Source organism: Enhydra lutris, unplaced genomic scaffold, assembly GCF_002288905.1.
Source record: "Enhydra lutris kenyoni isolate GAN:26980312 unplaced genomic scaffold, ASM228890v2 scaffoldscaffold58, whole genome shotgun sequence".
Lineage (NCBI taxonomy): Eukaryota > Metazoa > Chordata > Mammalia > Carnivora > Mustelidae > Enhydra > Enhydra lutris.
Window position 1 is genome coordinate 13,250,833 of NW_019154142.1, and position 23,110 is coordinate 13,273,942.

The 23,110-nt window shown below is 32.8% G+C and overlaps 1 protein-coding gene across 2 annotated transcripts in view; it reads right to left on the reverse strand.

The window, feature by feature from the left end:
• The window catches only part of LOC111158270 (glutamate ionotropic receptor kainate type subunit 2), a 655,816-nt gene that overhangs the window by 401,299 nt on the left and 231,407 nt on the right, over positions 1 to 23,110 (reverse strand). For both annotated transcript variants that reach the window (XM_022520192.1, XM_022520193.1), the window contains exons 2-3: positions 10,496 to 10,663; positions 8,119 to 8,376 (exon numbers count right to left, since the gene is read on the reverse strand). In XM_022520192.1, coding sequence (XP_022375900.1) covers positions 8,119 to 8,376; positions 10,496 to 10,663 — 426 coding nt within the window. The remainder of the gene's footprint in view (positions 1 to 8,118; positions 8,377 to 10,495; positions 10,664 to 23,110) is intronic.

Sequence of the window (23,110 nt, forward strand, 5' to 3'; positions counted from 1 at the left end):
GTTTTTGTCATGTTGGGTTCGATGTGCCTCTGAGACATCCAAATAAAGATGATCAGTCGGGGCTAGATCTATGAGTATGGAACATGGTAGAAACAAGTGAAGGTGTAGATCAGTTATCTATAGAATTAGCGGCAAAGGAAGGTATGGGGCAGAGGAAAATCTTTTGGGGAAATGAAATAAGCAGAGAACAAGACTAAAAAAAACCTGAATAACAGTTTTTAAGGAGCAGTTTTAAATATCAGTTTTTCATTACCATTTTATGAATATAAAAATGGAATAAATGGCTGAAAGGAAGGAGGTAACAAGGAGAGAGTGATAGCACAGAGACCAAAGAAGGAGAGTTTTTTTTTTCCCTTGAAGACAGAGTAGTCGGAATTGTCAAGGGCATCGGAGAGGGAATACAAGCCTTCCCCTTCTCCCTATCCTGCATAGAGAAGGAGACAAACAGCAGGAAAGGGCTAGGGGAAAAGTAACTACCAAGAGGCTCTTGCCAAATTTATCATGTTCCAGATTTAAATTTAGGAAAACTGGCAGTGTCTGACTGTCACCAGGGAATTATTCTCACTTTATTATTTTCTTCTCTTCCAATGAAAACAAATTCTGCTGATCACTGGGTCTGGTATAAGACCCGTCCCTTCTATTTTATTAGACCCGCAGATATGCAGGAATATGACTTGTGTGATTGTTGTGGATTAGAAATCTTATTTTCATGTTTTAGGGTTGGCATAAATTTTAAAGATTTTAAAATTGAAGAAAAATTAGCTCTTTGAATATGTTTAAAAATATTCACTGTCATGTAATCAGAGCCCAAGTAATAATATTCCAAATAATTTTTATGCTAGCTTAAATAGGAATAAAGAAACTCTGTTCAAGCAAAACCAACTTTGTAGAAACACTAATATACCAAGCTATGTAATCAACTATATCCAAATAATTAGGTTTAACTCATAATTTCTTATTGTATGTGCTCTTGGAATTAAAGAACTTGGAGCTTTGTACTTAGATTGTACAACATATAATCATCTTAGATCCAAATTACCCTACTTCCTGAAAGAAAATTGAAATTATTTGGTTATAAATTTTATAATACAAAAATTGCCATAGTATTGAAAATTAGTGTCTTCCAGGAATATATATTTTCATATTAACTTATCTTCTTAAATTATTTTGATTTATCCTATTTAAACACAGGTCCAAGATAAAAAAAATTACAATTACTTAATTTTGCATTTATTAAACTAACTCCAAAAGCACAGACAGAGGTGTGTGGAGCGTAATCTATACATATACTTCATCCAAGTTAATAAAGTTTGTGAAGAAAGCATTACTGCTTTTCTTTAGTATGTAGACCTTCTTTTCTATATTCGTATCATAGAAATTACTCAAAGATCAGCCTGTTAAATATTATAATACCTTAAAAAAATGACTGATTTCAGGGCATCTGCATGGTTCAATCGGTTAAGCATCTGCCTTTGGCTCGGGTCATGATCCCAGGGTCCTCGGATCAAACCCCACGTCAGGCTTCCTGCTCAGGAGAGAGCCTGCTTCTCTCTCTACCTCTCCCCTTCTCCCCTGCTCATGTGTGTGCATTCTCTCTCTCTCTCTCTCTCTCAAATAAATAAAAAAAATTTTAAAAATTAAGACACTTTAAAAGTCTATATTGATTTCCATGACTGCCTACTCACTAAAATAACTGAATTTTCTTGTACCATGACCTTGTTTTTTGGCAAAATTTTTATTTCCTCATACCACAAAGAATTACAAATGAAGGACAGAACAAATGGCAATAAAAGTACCATAGGCTCATTTTAAAAATTTTTTATTTATTCATATAATTTTTTTTTAAAGATTTTATTTATTTATTTGACAGACAGAGATCACAAGTAGACAGAGAGGCAGGCAGAGAGAGAGAGAGAGGAGGAAGCAGGCTCCCCACCGAGCAGAGAGCCTGATGCGGGACTCGATCCCAGGACCCTGAGATCATGACCTGAGCCGAAGGCAGAGGCTTAACCCACTGAGCCACCCAGGAGCCCCTTACTCATATAATTTTTTAAAGATTTTATTTATTTACTTGATGGAGGGAGAGAGAGAGAGAACACAAGCAGGGGAACAGCAGGCAGAGGGAGAAGCAGGCTCCCCGCCTAGTAAGGAGCCTGATGCAGGGCTTCATCCCAGGACTCTGGGATCACGACCTGAGCCAAAGGTGACAGTTAACAAACTGAGCCACCCAAGCACCCCTATGCCCATTTTTTAGAAGATTTATTTATTTATTTTAGACGGGCAGGGAGGGGCAGAGACAGAGAGAGAATCTCAAGCATTTCCTCCCTGCTAAGCACGGAGGCAAATGCCAGGCTTGATCTCAAGACACCCAGATCATGACCTGAGCTGAAATCAAGAGTTGAATGCTTAACCAACTGAGCCACCAAGGCACTCCTATATGCCCATTTGAAAATTCCTGTTTCCCAAAATGCATTTATGATAACTTCAACACCACTGGATGATTCCAAGGGAATATTTTATAGTCACTTCAAGCTAATGTGTTGAGAACCAAATATACTCTCCCCTCTCTGAAATCTCTTTTTCTTGTTTTCCCCTCTTAGGTAAATATGCCAATGATTAATAGCCCAGACCAGAAACATAAAGGTCATTATTTCTCTGTCTCCATCACTCCCTCCTCTTTTTATTTACTTACTAAACCCTATAATCCGTATCTTCTATAATTTCCTAGAATCTCTACCTCAATAACATTCCATCAAAAACTTCTTAAGTAAGATTGTCATCTTTTTTTCAACCTGATTAATTTAGAAATTCTCTTGTTTCTGGTCTTGTCTTGTTCCCTACCATATCCCAATAGCCCTGATATGTTCTCCACACTAAAGGCAGAGAGCCTTTACAAAAATAGTTTTGTGTCATTCCTTTGCTTAAAATAATGATGACAAAATGAACCAAACCAGACCAACTAACATTTTATAACAGTATTAAATTAAACAGAGTATGTTCTGAAGTTGACTGCCTGGGGTCAAAACCCAGATCTACAATTTACTTGCTGTGAAACCTTAGGCAAATTATCCCAATTCTCTGCATCTAAATTTTCTCATGTTAAAAAAAAAAGCAAGATTAATAATTCCCTTTTCCTAGAGTACAGTAAGGCATAAATAGCACAAAGCCATGAAATTTGCATTATTGTGAGTTTTGAGCTACTACTATGTGGGCTCTATGAGGCAGGACAATAGTCCTCTAAAGTATATATTATCTTTACAAATGCATCAACTCAGACTTTTAAAATCAAGTAACTTGCTGAAAAGTATACACAACAGAGCCCGGATTTCAATATAGAATGTTTTGACATCAAAGACATAGTAACCATGATAGACCAGTCTACCAGATGTCCCTGTCTCTATGTTCTTTTTCAAGTTCATAGGAAGAAAACTGAATGTGTATATGCCCATCTCATTGACACGCTCAATGGTGGTTTGGGAAGCAGGATCATATCATGCAAACATGATAGGTATTGCTATAGACGTGCAGATATGGCAGAAGGGGAAGTTTTTAAGGTAGATCCATGAGTCAGGTAATAACCAGGTGCTGATGACAGAATAGTTCATAGCCTTAGGGTTCATTCTGCTCAGGTGTGTATTTGATCCAGTGTAAAATATAGCCAAGAAAACTCATTTATAATGTGATGAATGTTCTCATGGGTGAGGGTCAGGGGTAGTACCAGGTGCTGGGATGCGCTGGGGTAAACTTTCTTTGTGACAGCTAAGCCAGACAGTTATGTGTGAGCATGTAGGTGTAAATGTGCAGGAGCACATGTGTATGAATTTAGTGGAGGAGTGGAGGGCAGAATGAGAAATTTCTAGGTGAACAGAAATAGGATATTGGGCAACTTGAAAGAAGTTTAATGACATCTGAAAAGACGTAAGTGAGGAATTCAGACTCAAAGGTCACTGGAAAGCTACAGGAACTAGATCATGTCAGGTCTTAGAAGTCTCTTTAACAAGTTTTGACTTTATCCTTACAGCAATGAGAAGCTATTAATAAGGAGAATGGATCACAATTGCATTTTTTAAAAAATACTCTAACTGCAGAGTGGAGACTGGATTTTAGTGGATACAGACTTGAAGTAGAGGGTCAGTTAGAAAGCTGTTAATAATAATCCAGGTGAGAGATAATGGTGATCTTGACCTGAGAAGTGCCAGAGGATGGGAAAAAAAGATTTGAGAGATCATACAGGTGTAGCATTGACAACTGTTATAGCCTGATCGAGGGGCCTGAAGAGGGAAAAAATTAAGGGAGATGTTCACATTTCTGTCTTCAGCTGTTGGTGGGCAGAAAAGCTAGTCACTGAAGGAAGCAGGAATGGTGTGATAATAACCTATTTCCTTTGGGACTCACAGAACTGTTTTGATGATGAAGTGAAATAGTTTATATAATAGCAACTATCACAATGCCTACTGCCTTATAGCTCTTTTCTGTAGTTATTTTCATTCTCATCTCCTCATTTCCAAAGTTGTACCAGTGTTTAGTAGCAAAATTGGGAATAGAATTCCAGGCTTTTGTTTACCAGTTCAGAGTTCTTTGTTAATGGACTGCTGGTCTATAAACAAAGATGAAACACAGGGATTTTAAAGCAAATATTCAGAACTTATCCTGGAATTGCTTACGAGCTGACAGCTATCCAACTTATTTTTAGTTTATATTTAAAGTGAATCATATGTTCCAAAATGACTGACAGAAACACAGCTTTGTTTCTGAAGCCAATTCTTTTCCATCATTTTTGGACATCATTCAGAGCTATAACAGACTTTCAGGGTGTTTAAAAGCATTCATCCACGACAACAACAAATGCTAATTATCATAAAAAATAAACAGCTCCTGTTAACATCATTCTAAGAATTTCTCCTACTCCAGCACTATATTTCATCTATCATCCCATCTGTTTTGGGGTGGGAACAAAGACTGGATGAAAGTATAATTATCATGTATCAAACTGGACAACACAACAAAACAGAAATGAATATAAATGGGAGGGATAGCATACATAATAAATAAATCTGGCAAGGGAAAAAAGAAATGTAAATAAAATGGCACAGTGTGTCCTGCAGTAAACAGCAGATACATAAGTCCATAATGGAGTCAATAATGTTTATCTTGCTAAGTATGAGGTGGATTTTTCCCCATTTCAGTTCATAATCCTTGCTATAATCAGATTTCCTCCCACATGATCAAACAGGCATCTTGTTCACTTGGGAAGTTTACAAATCCTCTCTGCTGAATTCTCTCATTAAAATTCCACCTTGAGACTTTTAAAAATAGCTGAAAAGAAAAAAAAAAGTCTACTTCCAAATATTTATGAATACATTTCAAAGGGAATCTTAGGGTCAGTTCTATCTTATAAAAATATCAAGAACAGCCACATTCTCAGAAGTGTGTTAAATTAAAAGGGACCAGGGCTCCTGGGTGGCTCAGTCCTGATCCTAGGGTCCTGGGATAGAGTCCTGCATTGGGCTCCCTACTTAGCAGGGGTGTGGGGTAAGGGACTACTCCTCCCTCTCCCTCTGCCCCTCCCCTAGTTTGTGCTCTCTCTTGCTTACTCGCTCTCTCTCAAATAAATAAATAAAATCTTTTTAAAAAAATAAAAATAAATAAATTTAAAGGTACTACCAGTGGCCAGTTGCAGATGCCACTAGCTCACTACAAATGTAGTAAAAACATGGACAATCACATATCCCTAAATAGGAACTAGAAGCTCAGCCAGGGCCTGAACTTTACTCTATTGGAATAAACACACCTGCACTGGTCCCTGGCAAATAGTAGATTCCTTACCAATATATTTTAAATTAAATGTTGCATGAAATAGAGCAATTATAAGCTTTTATTCTCCTCAGAGTACTTTTAAGATACACCTACTCTACAGATAATTTTGTAGTGACTCTTAGTATTAATATTTAAGTAATCAGGTTTTAGAATCTCCAAGTATTTATGTCACTTTCAAAGTGAAGAGTGCAGCAAATTTTCTTTCAAATAGTCTCAAATTATTTTAATAAATTTAATCTGAGTTCAAGTTTCCATTAAAAGTGTATACATTGAATTAACTAATTACATGTATTTCTCTATTTAAATTTGCTTCAATGATATAAATGTTTAGAATATAATTTAAAGCAAGAGATTAATTACATATGAAGCTTTGCTTTATCAAATTGTGATTTGATCTTGGTCACAAATCCCATTATCATTTTAGTCAATCACTCAAGAGATACATATGTGAAATAAAAATGTCATAATACACACACACACACACACACACACACACACACACACACATACAGAATAGTGAAGAAGGTGTACTATCCATAAACATTTTGAACATTTTCCAATATCCTTTCTACCATGAGGAGTTTTAAAATAATAAGAAATAAATATAAATATCACATGTACAACATATACCTATATGCACTCACATATGTGTGTATATACCATGTGTGTATACATGTATATATGAAGATATGTGATGTTTGGATAGCATTCACCTGAATTAAATCAGAGGGAACAGAGAAGTAAATAACTCACAGATTCACAATGTGTATGTATTCATATTTATATAGTTCCGTATATGACCATTCATAAAGAGTTATGGACCAATTTGTAACTGAGGTTTTCCTGGACCATCACATTATAACACCCCAGAAAAACCATTCACATGGAATCTACCATTTATAACTTGACATAAAGAAATTTATCAACAATAGAAAAGTAATGATTTGGGAGTAAAACATCATACAACAAACTTAGTAAGTCTAATTTCAGTTAAAAGACATCAAATGTACTTACTAAGATATTTTTTGAAGGGCTTTTATTTGTATTTCTAAGTTAAAATTATTCATGAACATTTCACTTTTTAAAATCAGAAAAGTGAAATTACTCTCTTAATGGGTATTGAGACTCAGTCTTTTTTACCCTAATGAAAATGTTTTTCAAGTTATATTCATTGTTTTCTCAACCCTATAATTCTCTCTTCCGTTGTCTTCCTGGGAGAATTGCTATCTGTCTAGTTGGTCAATTTTATGGGCAAAGGGACTTAGTCCTGCACATAGTTCTAAATCTTGCACGCATGAACAATGTGTGCTACTAGATTACTTTGGGAGAATTTAATTCAAATGAATTTCAATTTTTATGTGAACATGAAGGTATAGTGAAATGTCTTAGAATAAAATACTATAATCACACTGTATTTTAAGAGCACTATTTGGACCATTGATAAACATCTTAATGCAAAATTCCTGTCACTATAAAATAATCAATATATATGAACTTCTACCAGTATAGCTGCCGAGGAAAATAAAATACATTTATTTTCCATGTTTTACTTTCATATATTTATCTATGAGACTTGTTTTTAATTGCTACTTCAAAACAATAATTCATATATAAAAATAATAATATACATTAGAACAAGAAAGCACAAACAACCTCTAGCCAGCAAACACTCATTAAATACTCATCAAAGACACTGTAATAAATATCACCTAGAAAACTCTATTTTCCAAATCCCTAAACTATGTCTACACATAGTTCTAAAAACTCTGAGTATTTCAATGGGTATTACATTGTTTCAAATTTGAAAAAAAAAAGAAACTTTTTTTAAACTTCAAACATGCTATATAGATATAAAAGTTATTATTTATCATACACATTTTTGGCATATAAATGGCCAAAGAAAATGTTAAGTCAAAACCCTGAATTTCTTGATAAGTTTCACTAACAGTCAATTGTAAGACTTTACTGTAGGAAACTATTCTGAATCTAGCAGAAGAATTCTTTGAATAAAATTTCAATATTATATTTTATACACTCTCTATCCTTCATCCAATATTATAGTTCATACTAACTGATCCTTCATAGGAAAGAAAAGTGCTTATCTCACAAATACAGAGAGAAAGTATGGAATTTAGCTGTTCTTTGGATGTGTGAAATTAGTGTTGATGTTTGATTCCAAATGTCTTTCCATCCCTCACCTTAATTAAAACACCAAAGAAGAACATAGTAAGAATCTTGAACAAGTTTCAGAACGTTGCGCATACTTAAAGCACAGCCCTGAAGGCTACTGATTTTTCTTACCAGTGCTGTCATCATACACGACTGTGACAGTTTTCCACTTGAAGAACTGCACCAAATCCAAAATGGCACGGCTGAGTGAAGAGAAGTCTGGGTAAAGACTGACATAGAAGGAATCTTTGTTGTCCGACACCTGGTGCTTCCAGCGGGTCTGAATGTGGGGAACCCCCAGAGCATTGCAGATAGACTGCACAGCATTTGCTGAAGAGCTGTGTGAAGGCCCGAAGATGGCAGCTACCCCAAGAGACAGCTGATCACAGGCTGAAGAGGAGATAGAAGTCGGTCAATAATGAGGAGAGATGCCAGCTTGCCAACGTTACCACATTATTATCGTAAGCCTGAAGGTTTATCCTGAAGAAAGATTTTGTTTTCCTTATAAATAACATCTACATTTAGATAATTTCCATATTTTGTTGAACTCCAAACATTATGTTTGTTAGAAGGGAAATTCTTCCAGACATCTGCAGCTCAGTGTTCAAATAATTTTACAAATAATGTCAAAAGAGGGAAAGGGGAAGGGTATTCTAGAATTTAAGAAGGAAGAGGAATGAATGAATATATACTTCAATGGATTTTAGTGGGTGACAAAATTTGTAAACCCCTTTTAATATTTTGTAAACCAAATGAGTTTAACACCTCTTAATTCCTAAGACAGTAACCTGTTTGTTGCTAGAACATGCTAGTCTCTGGGCACTTGGGTGGTTCAGTTAGTTAAGTGTCTGCCTTCAGCTCAGTTCCTGATCCTTCTGGGATCAAGTCCCAAGTCAGGCCCTCTGCTCAGCAGGGAGTCTGTTTTTCCCTCTCCCTCTTCTGGCCACCCTACCCCAACTAGTGTTTCTGCATGCTCCCTCTCTCAAATAAATAAATAAAACCTTTAAAAAATGTTTAAAAAGAACATGCTAGTCTGTTATTTTTACATTACTCCTTTGAATTTCTCATTAAGAAACCTATTAATATTTTTTTATGCTTCACCCATATTCCATATTCTTTGGTCTAAATTATTTCATTTGAGACAGAGCTTCTTCTTCCTAATGGAAATAATCATGAACTAGGTCACTAATCAAATGCACTTGTCTTACAGTTAATGACTTATTTTGCAATTATGATGACAAATGTAGTATTTCACAATAACCTTTACCCTTTTTTTCCAGCCTTTAAAACCTTTCATCACCCTGACATGGTTCTGAAATGTGGAAACTTATTTGTATTCATAAAGATATGAATTCAAAGGGCAGGCAGAATATAGGCTTTGATAAACAGTAGTTAGCTGGGGGATAAAAAGGGTACTTTCATCTCACGGAATATCGTACCTTATCAGTTGCCATTAATATTAATGAAATTAGAAGAAATCTAGACCAGGTTAGAATTATAAATAATTATGTACATTTCCATCAAGGTAAGATAGCTAATAAAACAATATTAGAATCACAGAAAAGTAAATGTTGTTTTAAAAATATGAATTTAGAGCAAATGCTAAGTCCACTCCTTTGAGAAAATCTATATTATGAAATTCAATTCCTGTTAATGCTAACTATGCAAAAGAATGCTAACTATGCAAAGAAAAGATCACCCACTTAGATAAGTAAGACTATGGAAACCTCTCTCAAAACACGCTTACTACCAAGATTGTTATTTGGTTAAAATAATGTGTTGATAATAGTTCTCTATTACCTTCCTTACTTTATAAATGTTAAAGTCATATCCACAAAGTTATTTTTCTATTCTTACCATTAAAAACACAGTTTAACAACATAATAAAATAACAAAATTTATAAATATTCTAATTATATCTTCTTATATAATTCAATTTTCACATTTTCCATTTATTTTCAGTCATAAGAAGATACATCCACTAGTTTAAAAATAGGCATGGAGTACACATAAATGAAAGTTTTTTGAAAATTTTCCAGTAAAGTTTTAAGATTGGGCTGACATTATGAAGTCACTTGGAACTACAGAACTTTCAAGGGAGTCAGTAAATTGAGACAATAGTAATAATGTAGTAGAAGTGACAGGTAATAGAAATAAAAATGTAAGAATGGATTCCAAAACTTGGTAAAATCCACTGATGTATCATTTTATTTAGTGGGTTCTTAAAAATAGGAACAGTTTACTAAGAAAACAGGATTATTGGGGGGAAAAAAACAATTTCACAACAATCATAGACCTAATTGTATTTCATGTTTATAAGCTTTTTTTTTGTAATAGGTAACCATATCACCTTACTGTCCCTGATAAAATTTACATGCATTTTAAAAAGAAATATTTGCATGAAAATATTCCTAATAACTTATTAATTACATTTGGAATTAAGAAATCTCTCAAGCATACCTGGAAATTTGAATTCCAGAAAATATAATGTCAAATATTTGTCAATTACCTTTTTTGGATGCTTCAAAACTGTCATAGAGGTTTATCTTTTGGGTGTCATAAGTTAGGGTGGTATTGGGTAATAACGTTCTATTTCTATTGATTGTATTCACAGCAAATCTGAATGCAAGCTCTTCGGCTCCCATTGGGCCAGATTCCACATATTCAAAAATGCCACCTGGAAAAAAGAAAGAATAATCATACAGTTCTTAGAAGATAAAGAAAATGTATAAAGTTTTCTTTACTTTTATGTATGTATGCATTAATGTGTGTGTGTGTGATTTGCTTAAATACATGGAATTTGTGCTTACTTTTTCTGTGAACTTGAATATTTGAGATATGCCCTTTTAGATAAATCCATATCATAAAAATTTCTTTGCTATTGTTATCATAATTTACCATAATTTAAATATGATTTTCCTTTTCTCTTTCAATAATTCCTTCTTTTAGATCCTAGGTATATATAGATTTTGCCTTAAGTACCGAGCATTATCCCTCAAACTTTTGCACAGTTCCAGAATAATAAATACTCTATGCTGATATAAAGCTATGAAGTTAAGCATCAGGAAAATAATATTAAATATGTCTCCATTAATTGACAAATCAGAAATCTTTAGCATAATTTCTATGGCACATACTGTGCTAAACGCCCAAAATACAAATTCACTTGCAAATTCTAACAAATGAGCTTGCAAGAAAAGACAGCAAAGTAGCATTTCTCTATTTGTTCTACTCTAAGTCTTTTTTAGAAGATACTTGGACATTTGTGAAAGATAACTCTCCCCAACAGTGCAAATCCCTTCATCAGTAAATAATAAGGAAGCATATAATTTAGGCCATAAAATATAGAGTACAATTCAAAAACATGTCTTTTCCATTTGTCACCTTTCACCAGTTATGTCTTAATCCAGTTTCCTCATTCTTGTCTCAGACTTGCTGCTTCTTAATATTCTCTCTATTCAGTTATGAGTGACCTATGGGACCTTTGCCGCCAACAGAATCTCTTCTTTATTGTTACTTTGGTAATGGAATGAAAGTGTGAGCATGTGATATTTGCCACTGCCCAACCTCTGTCTTTGGGAAACTAGTACTAGTTTAACAATAGAAAGCATTTTTCTTTCTCCCTTTCAAATTTCATTCCATGTACTCTCTGCATAGTCATTCACAAACTAAACTCCCTTGAATATGCCATTTCCACAGTTTGCAATTCATACCTCATCAAAAGTCTTCTGACACATAAACCACAAACTACTTATTCTAAAGTAGTAAGAATTTATGGTATGGTAACAATTCTAAATTAGCAAGAATCCATGGTATGGTAATAATTCCTGTAAACATGAGGAATTAGGAGTCAACAAAATACCACAGTACTCAGACAAATTCATATTTGGAAAGAATTAGAAAATTTGTTATTTGACCCCATATTAGTTTGAAATATTTCTCTTATTCTTTCAACTAAATTAATGGTATAGTTACCAGAGCAATCAACTTACTGTGAAATAGTTCTCTGAATACAGTTAAAGTCTTTAGAGACTTAGACCAAGCAGAACAATAACAATTTACATGCCTAAATGGTGTCAAGAACCAAGTCAGATGTCACGTATATATGGAGGAGAACAGTGGTGTGAGCCTAGACTCTGAAGCCAAACTGGGTGTACAATCTTTGTCTGCCATTTGCCATCCACGTAAAATTGGCCATTGCTTAAATCCTCAGTCTAAATTTCTTCATCTCTAAAAAGAGTATGATAATGAAGGTGACTGCATAGAATTGTTATAAAAATTAAATGTTATAACAAAGCACTTAATTAGACTGGTGGCTGCCCTAGTTTAAGCACTCCGTAAGTGTCTAAGGTTTCACTGAATCTTCAAAGTAATCCCAAGTAGTTTTATTTTATAGGAAAGAACTCTTTTGGCCCAAGATCATATAGCTATCAAGTAATAGAGCCAACATTACAATCTGTTCATTCAAAAACTTCAAAGCCCTTGCTTATTCTAGTATAAACTAGTATTTTTCTTCAAAGTTTTATTCAGGTAAAATATACAAAACCTTCTAAAGGCGAGACATAATGACTTTAATAATAATATATAATTAGAAATGCAAGAGTCTACATATGGAACAGGAAAATAATTGAGCAATTATAAAGTACTTCTTAAATTTAATTAGAAATAAACTTTCAATTATAGAAATGCAAACCTGAAGTTGTTTCTTAATGGCAAAATAAAATGAAAAACTAAATCTTCTACTTTCCTCAGTTCAAATTATAGTTTCTATGTGATATAAATACAAAAGACAAAAGAAGGATACAAAAATGATCAATATTTGATGACAGTAGGATAAAATATTCCTATTCTTTATCTCTCTTGAAAACAAATAATTCAAATTCAAGTTTACATATTTATTACTGGTTTGAATATTTAAGGAAATCTTCATAATTCCCCAAGACAACCCATTTTATCTTAATTAAATAAAATAATTAATTTTTATTGATCCAAAGCCAGAATTGAAAATTTTGTATATAAAAATCAAAAATATCAATGTAAGCTTTCTAAGCACAATATCTTCTATAACACCTTCTGGCCATGTTAACTCAAAGGAAGGAAGGAAGGAAGGGAGGTAGGAAGGAAGAAAGGAAGAAAGAAAGAATGAATGAAAGAACGAAAGAAAGAAAGAAAAAAAGAAAGAAAGAAAGAAAAAGAAAGACCACTACTCCTATTTTGTGGAGGGCAAGTATGGACAGTGCAGTGAAAGAATTTAGCAAAGAATTACTTTCCAAAAAAATATTGGGTGGGTGCCTTAAATTTATGTGGGAAACAGACAGAGCTTTTGTAATTCTATTTAAAGTTTTGGAAAGTTTAGTAACATCTAACATAATAATTGATCAAAGAAGAAAAAAGTACCATCACCATATTAGATGGTTTAAAGTCACCTGATAGATATCATTAATTATTCTTGATTAAGAAAATATTTTCAGAAAAAAATAATGGAGTCATAATGAAGCTTTACTAAGATAAAAATCACATATTAATGGAAATATTATATGTAAGAGTAAAACAGAAACAAAGTCCCAGTAATGTCAGGAAAAAGATAAGAATGTCTACAATATCCACTTTTACTATTATTCTGGAAATTTTAATAAATGTAATTAGAAATAAAAATTACTTATTAGAACATAGAGTAGCATTTTAATTTCATTCTATATATAGAAGAGACACAAATATCATTTGCCAATTGCATTTAATCATAACGATGAAAATAACAAAATTGAGAGAATTTATCATGGAAAAAACCTCCCCTAAAACAAATATTAAACAAATGAGTTCTTTAGGTAGAGGAAAAATGATCCCAGAGGGAACCACTACACTGCTTAAATGTATGAAGTATAAAGAAAGGGTAAATATGTGGGTGAAATCAATAAATTTTAACTAAACAAGCAAGAACAGTAACATCTTATGATGTTTGTAATGAATTTAAATCAAAGTACATTCTAATAACAACACCAAAGTTGAGAAAATCATAAATAAAATTAAAGAATGTTAATGTTCTAGCAATGTTGGGAGGATGATAAAGATAATTATTTTAGATTGTAATAATGCAACAATACATATTTAAATTTCTAAGATAAAGACTAAAGTAATGAAATATTTTTTAAAAGAAGAAAAGTGACTTAATAAAAAATATTTTATTTGTCCAAAAAGAATCAGAAACATAAGTAAAATAGAGAAAACACCAAAAGAATTAGTAAGATGATATGTGATCCAAAACAAATGTATCAGTAATTACATTAAAGGTAAATGAAATAGATTCACATTTTAAAGTTTAAAATTACCCAACAGAATAAAAAGGCACAAAACTGTAAGCTACCTATAAGAGTAAAAGTGAAAAATAAGAAAAGAGATGGGTAAAGATTGGTTCTAAAACCACACTAACCAAATAAAACCTGGGGAAGCTATTGCAATGTTAGATAACGTAGACCTGAAGAGAATAAAGGATGTCTATCATAATGATAAAATTCAGACTCTATATACACTAAAAAACAAAAAAAAACGCTCCAACATATTGACAGGGCTGGAAGGAGATACAGATCATAGTGAGAAACATTAAAACACCACTCTTAGTAGCTCACAGAAGAAGCAGACAAAAAAAAAAAATCAGTTAAAATTTAGATGATCAAAAATATTTGACCTAATTAACAAAGATGAAACACACTACCTCAAAATGACAAAATAATTTTTTTCAAGTGTATGTTTACCAAAATTGATTATAAGCTAGACCATATACTAAATCTCAACACATTTAAAAGGACTGAAATAATTCGGAGCATGTTCCCTCATCATAGTGATATTAAACTAGAAATAAATAACAGAAAGATAACTTGGAAATCCCAAATTTAGAAATTAAAGAACATATGCCTCAGTAACCCATGGGTTAAGAATGAAATCATAATGGTTATTACCAAATTGGGGAACAAAATAAAACCATTTGGCACTTAAAACTTGTAGAATACAACTAAGTCCATGCTTAAAAGAAAATTTAAGACTAAAAATCAAAATTTAAATTTAAAAAATAGAAGACTAAAAATCAATGATCTAAGTGCCATCTCAAATATCTAGGGAAAAAAAGAACAAATCAAATCCAAAGGAAATAGAAGAAAAAAATCATAAAGATCAGAGAAGAAATAAATAAAATAGTAGATAAAATAATGTAATAGAAAACACACATACAAAGCCAAACTTTGGTTATTTAAAATATTATTAAAATTTCTAAAATTTTAATGAGTCTAATCAAGAATAAAAAGAGAGAACTTAAAAAAAAGTTGCACACCAACTCTTCATGAACATATAGATGCAAAAATCCTAAATACAGCAGATTGAATCTAGCAAAATATAAAGACAGTAATACATCAAACCAAATGGGTATGGAGGTTCCTCTAAAAGTTAAAAACAGAACTACCCTAGGATCCAGCAATTGCACAATTTATACAAAATTGTGTGTATAAAAGAATACAAAAATATTAATTCAAGGGGTTACATGCACCCTCTTGTTCATGGCAGCATTAGCTATAATAGCCAAGTTATGGAAACAGCCCAAGTGTCCACTGACTGATGAATGGATAAAGAAGATGTGGTATATGTATACAATGGAATATTAACCATAAAAAAGAATGAAATCTTGCAATTTGCAATTATATGGATAGAACTAAAGAATATTATGCTAAGAGAAATAAGTCATTCAAGGAAAGACAAATACCATACCACGTCATTCATATGTGGAATTTAAGAAACAAGACAAACAAGTAAAAGAAGAAAAGAAGAGAGAGAGGTAAACCAAGAAACAGACTCTTAACTATAGAGAACAAACTGATGGTTACCAGAGGGGAGGGGGTGAGAGGAAAGGTGAGATTAAGGAGCGCCCTTGTGATGAGCACCAGGTGATGTATGGAAGTGTTGAATCACTATATTGTACACCTGAAACTACACTGTACATTAACTAACTGAAATCTAAATAAAAATTTAAAAAGAAAAAAAAAATAAGTGAGGTTTATTTTAGGAATTCAAGATGTGCTTAACATTTGAAAATAATTCTATATAGTTTAAAATATTAAGAGAAAATGGAGAAAATGGAATGATCTTTTTGATAATTATGACAGTATCATTGATAAATTTCAGCTTCAAATCACCATTAAAAGCTCTGAGCAATTGAGAGATAGAAGAGAACTTCTAAGCAGATACAGAGTATCTATAAACCACCTACATCAACCATCACACTTAACTGTATAATGTTGAAATCTTTCTGCTTAAGACTGGAAATGAAATAAGGGTGCTCACCATGACCACTTTTATTTAGCATTGTAATGTAGGTCCTCTTTAGTGCAATGAGTAATTAAACTAAAATAAATAAATAAATAAATAAACATAATAAGTTTTGAAAAGGAAGAAACAAAATTATGGTTATTCTTGGATGAAATGATTGTATATGTAGAAAATAATACAGATAAATTACTAGAATTAAAAGGACGAATTTAGCAAGATTTTATTGGATATAAGATCAATGTACAAAAATATATTTCTACATATCAACAACAAAGCAAAATGAAAAAATGATGAAGTATCAATTTCAATAGCATTAAAAAACTTTAGATATGTTGAAATATAACATAGGAGGTGCAAAATATTGTGGTGAAAAGTATAAAACATTATTGAGAGAAAATAAGAACTAACTAAACAGGGATATACTAAACTTATGAAATAAAGAACTCAAGATTTTAAAGATGTTAATTCCCCACAAATTGTTCTATAGTTTGGTATAATCCCAATCAAAATCATAGCAGACTAAAATACATACAGAAATGCAAAGGGCCTAAAATAATAAAAGCAATCTTAAGAGAAACAAAGGCTGGAGGGCTTATGCTACCATATTTCAAGAATTGTAATAATTAATTCAACTATAAATTACTCAATTTTGGTATTAGTATAAAAGTAGACTAATAGAGGGGCACCTGGGTAGTTCAGTCAGTTGTGTCCAATTCTTGGTTTTGGCTCAGGTCATGATCTTAGGGTGGTGAGTTCAAGCCCCATTTAAGACTCCAAGGTGAACATGGAGTCTGATTAAGATTCTCTCTCTCCTTCTCTCTCTGCCCTTTCCATCCCTAGTTGTGCTCTTTTTCTCTTTATTAAAAAAAAAAAAGACCAATAGATAAATAGAACAGTACATACAATCCATAAACAAACTTTCACCTATATTGTCACTGACATATAAGTGATAATGTTATAGTGCCAAAGAAAAAGAATAGTATTTTCAATAAATATGTCTGGATCAATTCAATAATCACACTTGAAAAACATTTCAATCACATGGCTGAATGTGAAAATTAAACAATAATGTTAAAAACAAGCTAGGAAAAGATTTAACAACAACAAAAAAAAAGACAAAAAGTATTAACTATAAGGTATAAATATGATACATAAGACATTAAAATTAAGAATTTAAGTTCAAGAAACAATTCATAGGATGTGTCTATCTGTGTGTGTGTGTATGTAAGACAGAGATTCATCTTTTGAAAATATTCATAAAAAGAAAACAACAGTCAAATCAATAGAAATGTGGGTAGAAAACTTGAACAATCACTCTCTCCTAAAAAACTCAAAGGGACAGTAAACATACAAAAAGGAGTTCAATTTCATAGTACTCTGGACAATAAAAATTAAAATTACGGTTCAAAACAATTTTACAGACACTCAAATGATTACAATGAAAAAGACAAGTAGTATCAAGTGTTGTTGAAAATGTGGAGCAAGTAGACCTCCCATGCATTGCTGGTCTCTCTAGAAGCTGGTACAACCTGCTTTAAAAGTTGTGCTTCAGGGTCTTCTAACATTGAAAATCCACAAACCCTGTGGCCAAAATTGTACTCCAGCATACACACCCAACAAAAAGTGCATGCATGTCCGTCAAAGATCATGTATTCGGTAACCACATGCAAAAATAGATGAATCTCATAAACAAAATATTGAGTGAAAGAAGTCAGACACACACACAAAAATACTGCTGTTTGAAATCATTTTTCAAAAACTTCAAAAAATAGTGGTGGGGTAAGGAGGGTACATGATGTGCTTCTGAGGTGCTGCTGATGTTCTGTTTTTTAACCTCGGTGTTTGGATATGTTATTATTAAAGCTCTACTACTCTATAATTTGTGCATTTTGGTACATATGAGTCATCTTTTAATAAAATTTTATTTTAAAAATTTTATTTAAAAAATTATTTAAAAAAACAATTGCATGAGGTGCCTGGGTGGCTCAGTTGGTTAAGCAACTGCCTTCGGCTCAGGTCATGATCCCGGGTCCTGGGATAGAGCCCCACATCAGGCTCCCTGCTGATCAAGGAGTCTGCTTCTCCCTCTCCCTCTGCAACTCCCCCTGCTTGTGCTTGCTCTCTCTCTCAAATAAATAAATAAAAAGTTTTTAAAAAGGTTAGTATCTTCAATATATAAATAACACTAACAATAAAAATATGATCACTGCAACAGAAAAATTGGCAGAATATGAATAGATAATTTATAAGTAATATATGCAAATTACTGAACATATTAAAATGCTCAAAAATAGGAAAGACTAAAACAAAGAATTTTTAGAGATTAAATTTATTTAGGTGTGTGAGAAAAGCACAGTTGAAAAGAAAAAGAAATTGATAAACTTTTTTGAAAACCTTTATTTAAATCTATCAGGCTTTAAAAACATCATACGCTTAAGTCTGTTAATTCTACCTGTAGGATGTAACCTGAAGAAAAACGTTGGTCATTTAGCTGTGAGGATGTTCGCTTTGTTCATAAGAACAATATGATTAGAGGGGCACCTGCGTGGCTCAGTGGGTTAAGCCTCTGCCTTCAGCTCAGGTCATGGTCCCAGAGTCCTGGGATCGAGCCCCACATCGGGCTCTCTGCTCGATGGGGAGCCTGCTTCCCTCCCTCTCTGCCTGCCTCTCTGCCTACTTGTGATCTCTGTCTGTCAAATAAATAAATAAATAAAATCTTAAAAAAAAAAAAGAACAATATAATTAGAAATGCTCTAATCATCCACTGGTAGACACAAATTATGGTACATTTAATTAATTAAATAATATGTATCTAGCAATTTTTATATTCGATAGAAGTTATCCAATGACAAAAAAGCTTTATAAGAAGTTACAATATATACTTATGCATAATAAAGTATTAAGTATGGTTTATTTCAGACGACAGGCATTTGATTAATTTGCTTCTTTCCACTTGTTTGTACATTTTATGTATGTATGTATTTATTTATTAACTTATTTGTGAAAGAGAGAGAGACTGTGAGAGCAGGAAGGGGCAGAGGGAGAGGGAAAGAATCCTAAGCAGTGTCCACACCCAGCCCAGAGCTAGATACGGGGCTCCCTATCAAGACCCTGAGATCATGACCCCAGCCAAAATCAAGAGTCAGACACTTAACCGACTGAGCCACCCAGACGACCCTTGTTTATACATTTGAAATTGTTAACAATGAATCTGTGTTTTTATTCTTTTTAAAAAAAAATAATAAAATATGTTTTAAAATGAAGCTAGACTATTATTAAGGGGTAGCAGAAAACAGGAGAGTAGCTAAAGGACACTATGAAATCTCTGGGTGTTTATGCATTTTTCTTTTATGATGAGAAAGACAGCAAGTTTATATGATGGGGAGAGAACAATAGAAAGAAAAAGGTAAAAGGTAGAAAAGAGGGTATTACTGATGAAAAAAGGTGGCTCGGGAGCAAGAGAAGATCAAATCCAAAGGAAATGGTAGGTAAACCTGGGGAGAAGGACACTTCATTCATTGAAGCAAGAGGCAATTATCTGTGATCTGCTGATGTGACGATGGGCAGGACACTGAAAGACTTCATATTTTATCTATTTTATTTGTGAATTAGAAAATAAGGGCCTGCAAATTTGATTCTCTAAGCAAGAAATCAGCTATTTTTTTTTTCCTAAAAGTATATCTTTGGCTTTAAAAATTGCTAATAAAAAATTGAAAGGCAAAGCATTTTGTCTATCTGTTCATAAACCTACAAAAGGATAATTGTTCACCTGATTTTGAACAGATCTTTTCTCTTTACATAGCTTGAGAAAAATAATACCCATTTTGCACTACGTACCTTCTATAAAAAGTGCTTCCAGACTTATTAATTTTATTATGAAGTATCAGAAGTGTACATAGCATTTCATAAGCATGTGGTACATGAAAAGAGAATTGCTACCCTAAGGAGTTCAAAAATCATGTTTGGTGGGTAAAGTACATCCCAGAGTAATAAAGAGCACAGAAGAACTACATGATCCTAAAGAAGCACTTTAGTAACTTATAATCATGGGCTTTCCTAAGACTTGTACCAAGATTCACCCAATTTCACATTTTCAAGAACCTAAAGCTTACTTTCTCATTATCATCAAATTCCCTATTCTCTATTGGATACAAGTAACACTCCACTGCTTTCTTATACTTACCTTTGGCTTTTGAAAATTAAAAAAAAAAAAATCAGCTACAATAATCATTCTCACAGCTTTATTTTTGTTTAGTTTTGTTGTTTTGTTTTTGTGTGTGTGTTTTAATTCAGAAAGAGTCACCATTATCTCACATAACCCCTATATCAAACAATAAAATTCCTCCAGTTCTTTCTCCAAGCTTATTGTAAAAGTTAATAGCTCTCGTCACTCTGTAATAGGCTTGATAAAGAAAGAAGAAAAGAAACAGATGAGAATAGACTTCCTTTCCATAGGTCTATTTGCCCTACCTTGTTTTGTAGATATGAAAGAACAAATGGCAAGGAATCCTTTGTTTACACAAAACTCCCCAAAACTGAAACTTTTACTATTTCATAAAAGCAATATAAAGCAAGACTTGAAATAAAAAGTTTTATGTTAGCTAATTGCTGAAGCCTCTCCAAATCTTTTCTCTTTTAGATCTATTTAATCTACTCCTGAGGACTGTATGACTCATAAACCTGTGACAGATGTGCCAACCAATATCACATGTAATTTCTGAGATGGTTCAAATAGGTCCTTTCTTAAAGTAAGTAAAAATCATCATTTTATAGATGTTTAATTTAATAAAGAAATCAATGTTATGAATGTTATTCTCTCAGAAGACATGCTAGTTTTTTCCCATCAAGTATTATAATAATCTTATTTTCTATCTAAATAAATGCAAAACATGTTCTCTTCACTTTAATTTTGTACAAATCCTTATCCAAAGGATAAAATCAGCATGCTCTTTTGTAAATGTGAAAGGCTATTTTTAAAAATGCCCTAGATATTAAATGGCATTAAGAAATTGTTTCTTTCTCTCCTTAGGCAAAATGATGCTATAGTGGTTGTATAAGAAAATACTCTCATTCTTAGGAGATTCATGATGAAGAGTTTGGGTGTCATAAAAACAAAGATGGAAAAATGTTAACAATTAATTAGTTAATCAATGTGGTAAGTATATGAGCATATATGTTACCATCTGATCTTTTCTGTGTATTTTTAAAGTTCATAATAAAAGTTTGGGCAGGGGGAATAAAAAGAGGAAGAAGAAATAAAACTCCTGTACTTACTGTTTTATTACTGCATGTTTTTAACAGATTTCTCAAAAAGACCATTAAATTAATCTGCAAGCAGTTATAAAAAATACTATATGGTCAAATTGTACTATTATTGTAAGTATAATAGAGAGATGAGTCTAAGAATGACATAATCAATAAATCACCTGGTCTACAGATCCTTTGGATACTTAGATTGCTTCTACTACTGCATATGGGTCTCCTGGAAAGGTTAATTTGCTGCCATTTGAAGTTTTCTCTTACTTCCTGGGAAAGCTCTAGCACTGAGCGTCTCTTACTTCCTAGGAAAACTCAAGCACCAAGTTCTTCTACATATTAATCCATCATCTGTTTCCCAGATCCTTCTGATCATTTGCTCTGATTAGAATAAATTTAAGCCCAATTTTCATATGCTCATGATCCAGAATTTGAAAACAGATAGTATCTTCCTGCTGTATTTTTTTTTTCCAGGTTAAAAGTTTCAAATCTTTCGCTTATCACGAGTATTCTGATCTTTCATTTTTCTAGTCATTTCTTCTCTGAAAATACTCCAGTGTATCCACAGTTTATTGTGGGTCCGTTTTTTAACCATATTCCAAGTGGGTCCAAGCAAAGCAAAGTACAATGGGGTTGTCAATTTGCTAAACTCATGTAGTATACATAACATAAATAGATTCCTTTTAGAACACAGTATCATAATGTCGATTCCTCTTAAGCTTATTGTTAAAAAAGTTTGTTTCTAATGTACTATTTTTTTAAATTTTTCATATATGTCTCTGATTATTATCTATTTATTGTTGCCTAATTTTCTAATTAAGACTAGATTCTGATCTTATCATCAACTCTTTATTAATATTAATTTACTCAGAATTCTAATGCATCAAGAAAAGTTACTAATACTACAGAGATATAAGAAATGTATTTCTTTTTACTTTGCTATGAGAATGGCCACATTCAGTTTTGTTTCTAAGTCCAAGTCAGTGATAAAAATGATGAGCAAGACAGAGTTAAAGACAAAACCTCAGATCTTAACCCAAGAATACCCCACTGGAGGCTTTTCCTACTATTAAACTAGCTAGTGATCTTAATTATTCTAGCTAACAGTTCATTGGTTTCCACCATTTCTGCTGGAACATCACTGTAATCCTTTCCACATGCATAACTAGGTCCAAATACTTGGAAGTACGTCTTCCATGCTGTAGTAATGCATCTCAAGTTGATTTTTCAGACTTGTCCCTACTCTGGCTTTCTTCTGCAACTGAAGTAATATTTTTTTAATCTTTTTTTTTAAGATTTTATTTATTTATTTGACAGACAGAGATCACAAGTAGGCAGAGAGGCAGACAGATAGAGAGAGAGGTGGAAGCAGGCTCCCTGCAGAGCAGAGAGCCCGATGTGGGGCTCGATCCCAGGACACTGGGATCATGACCTGAGCCGAAGGCAGAGGCTTTAACCCACTGAGCCACCCAGGTGCCCCTGAAGTAATATTTTTAAAATGCAACTTGTCATTTAATTTCTTAAGATCTTTCAATAACTGCCTAATTTTTAAGCTTAG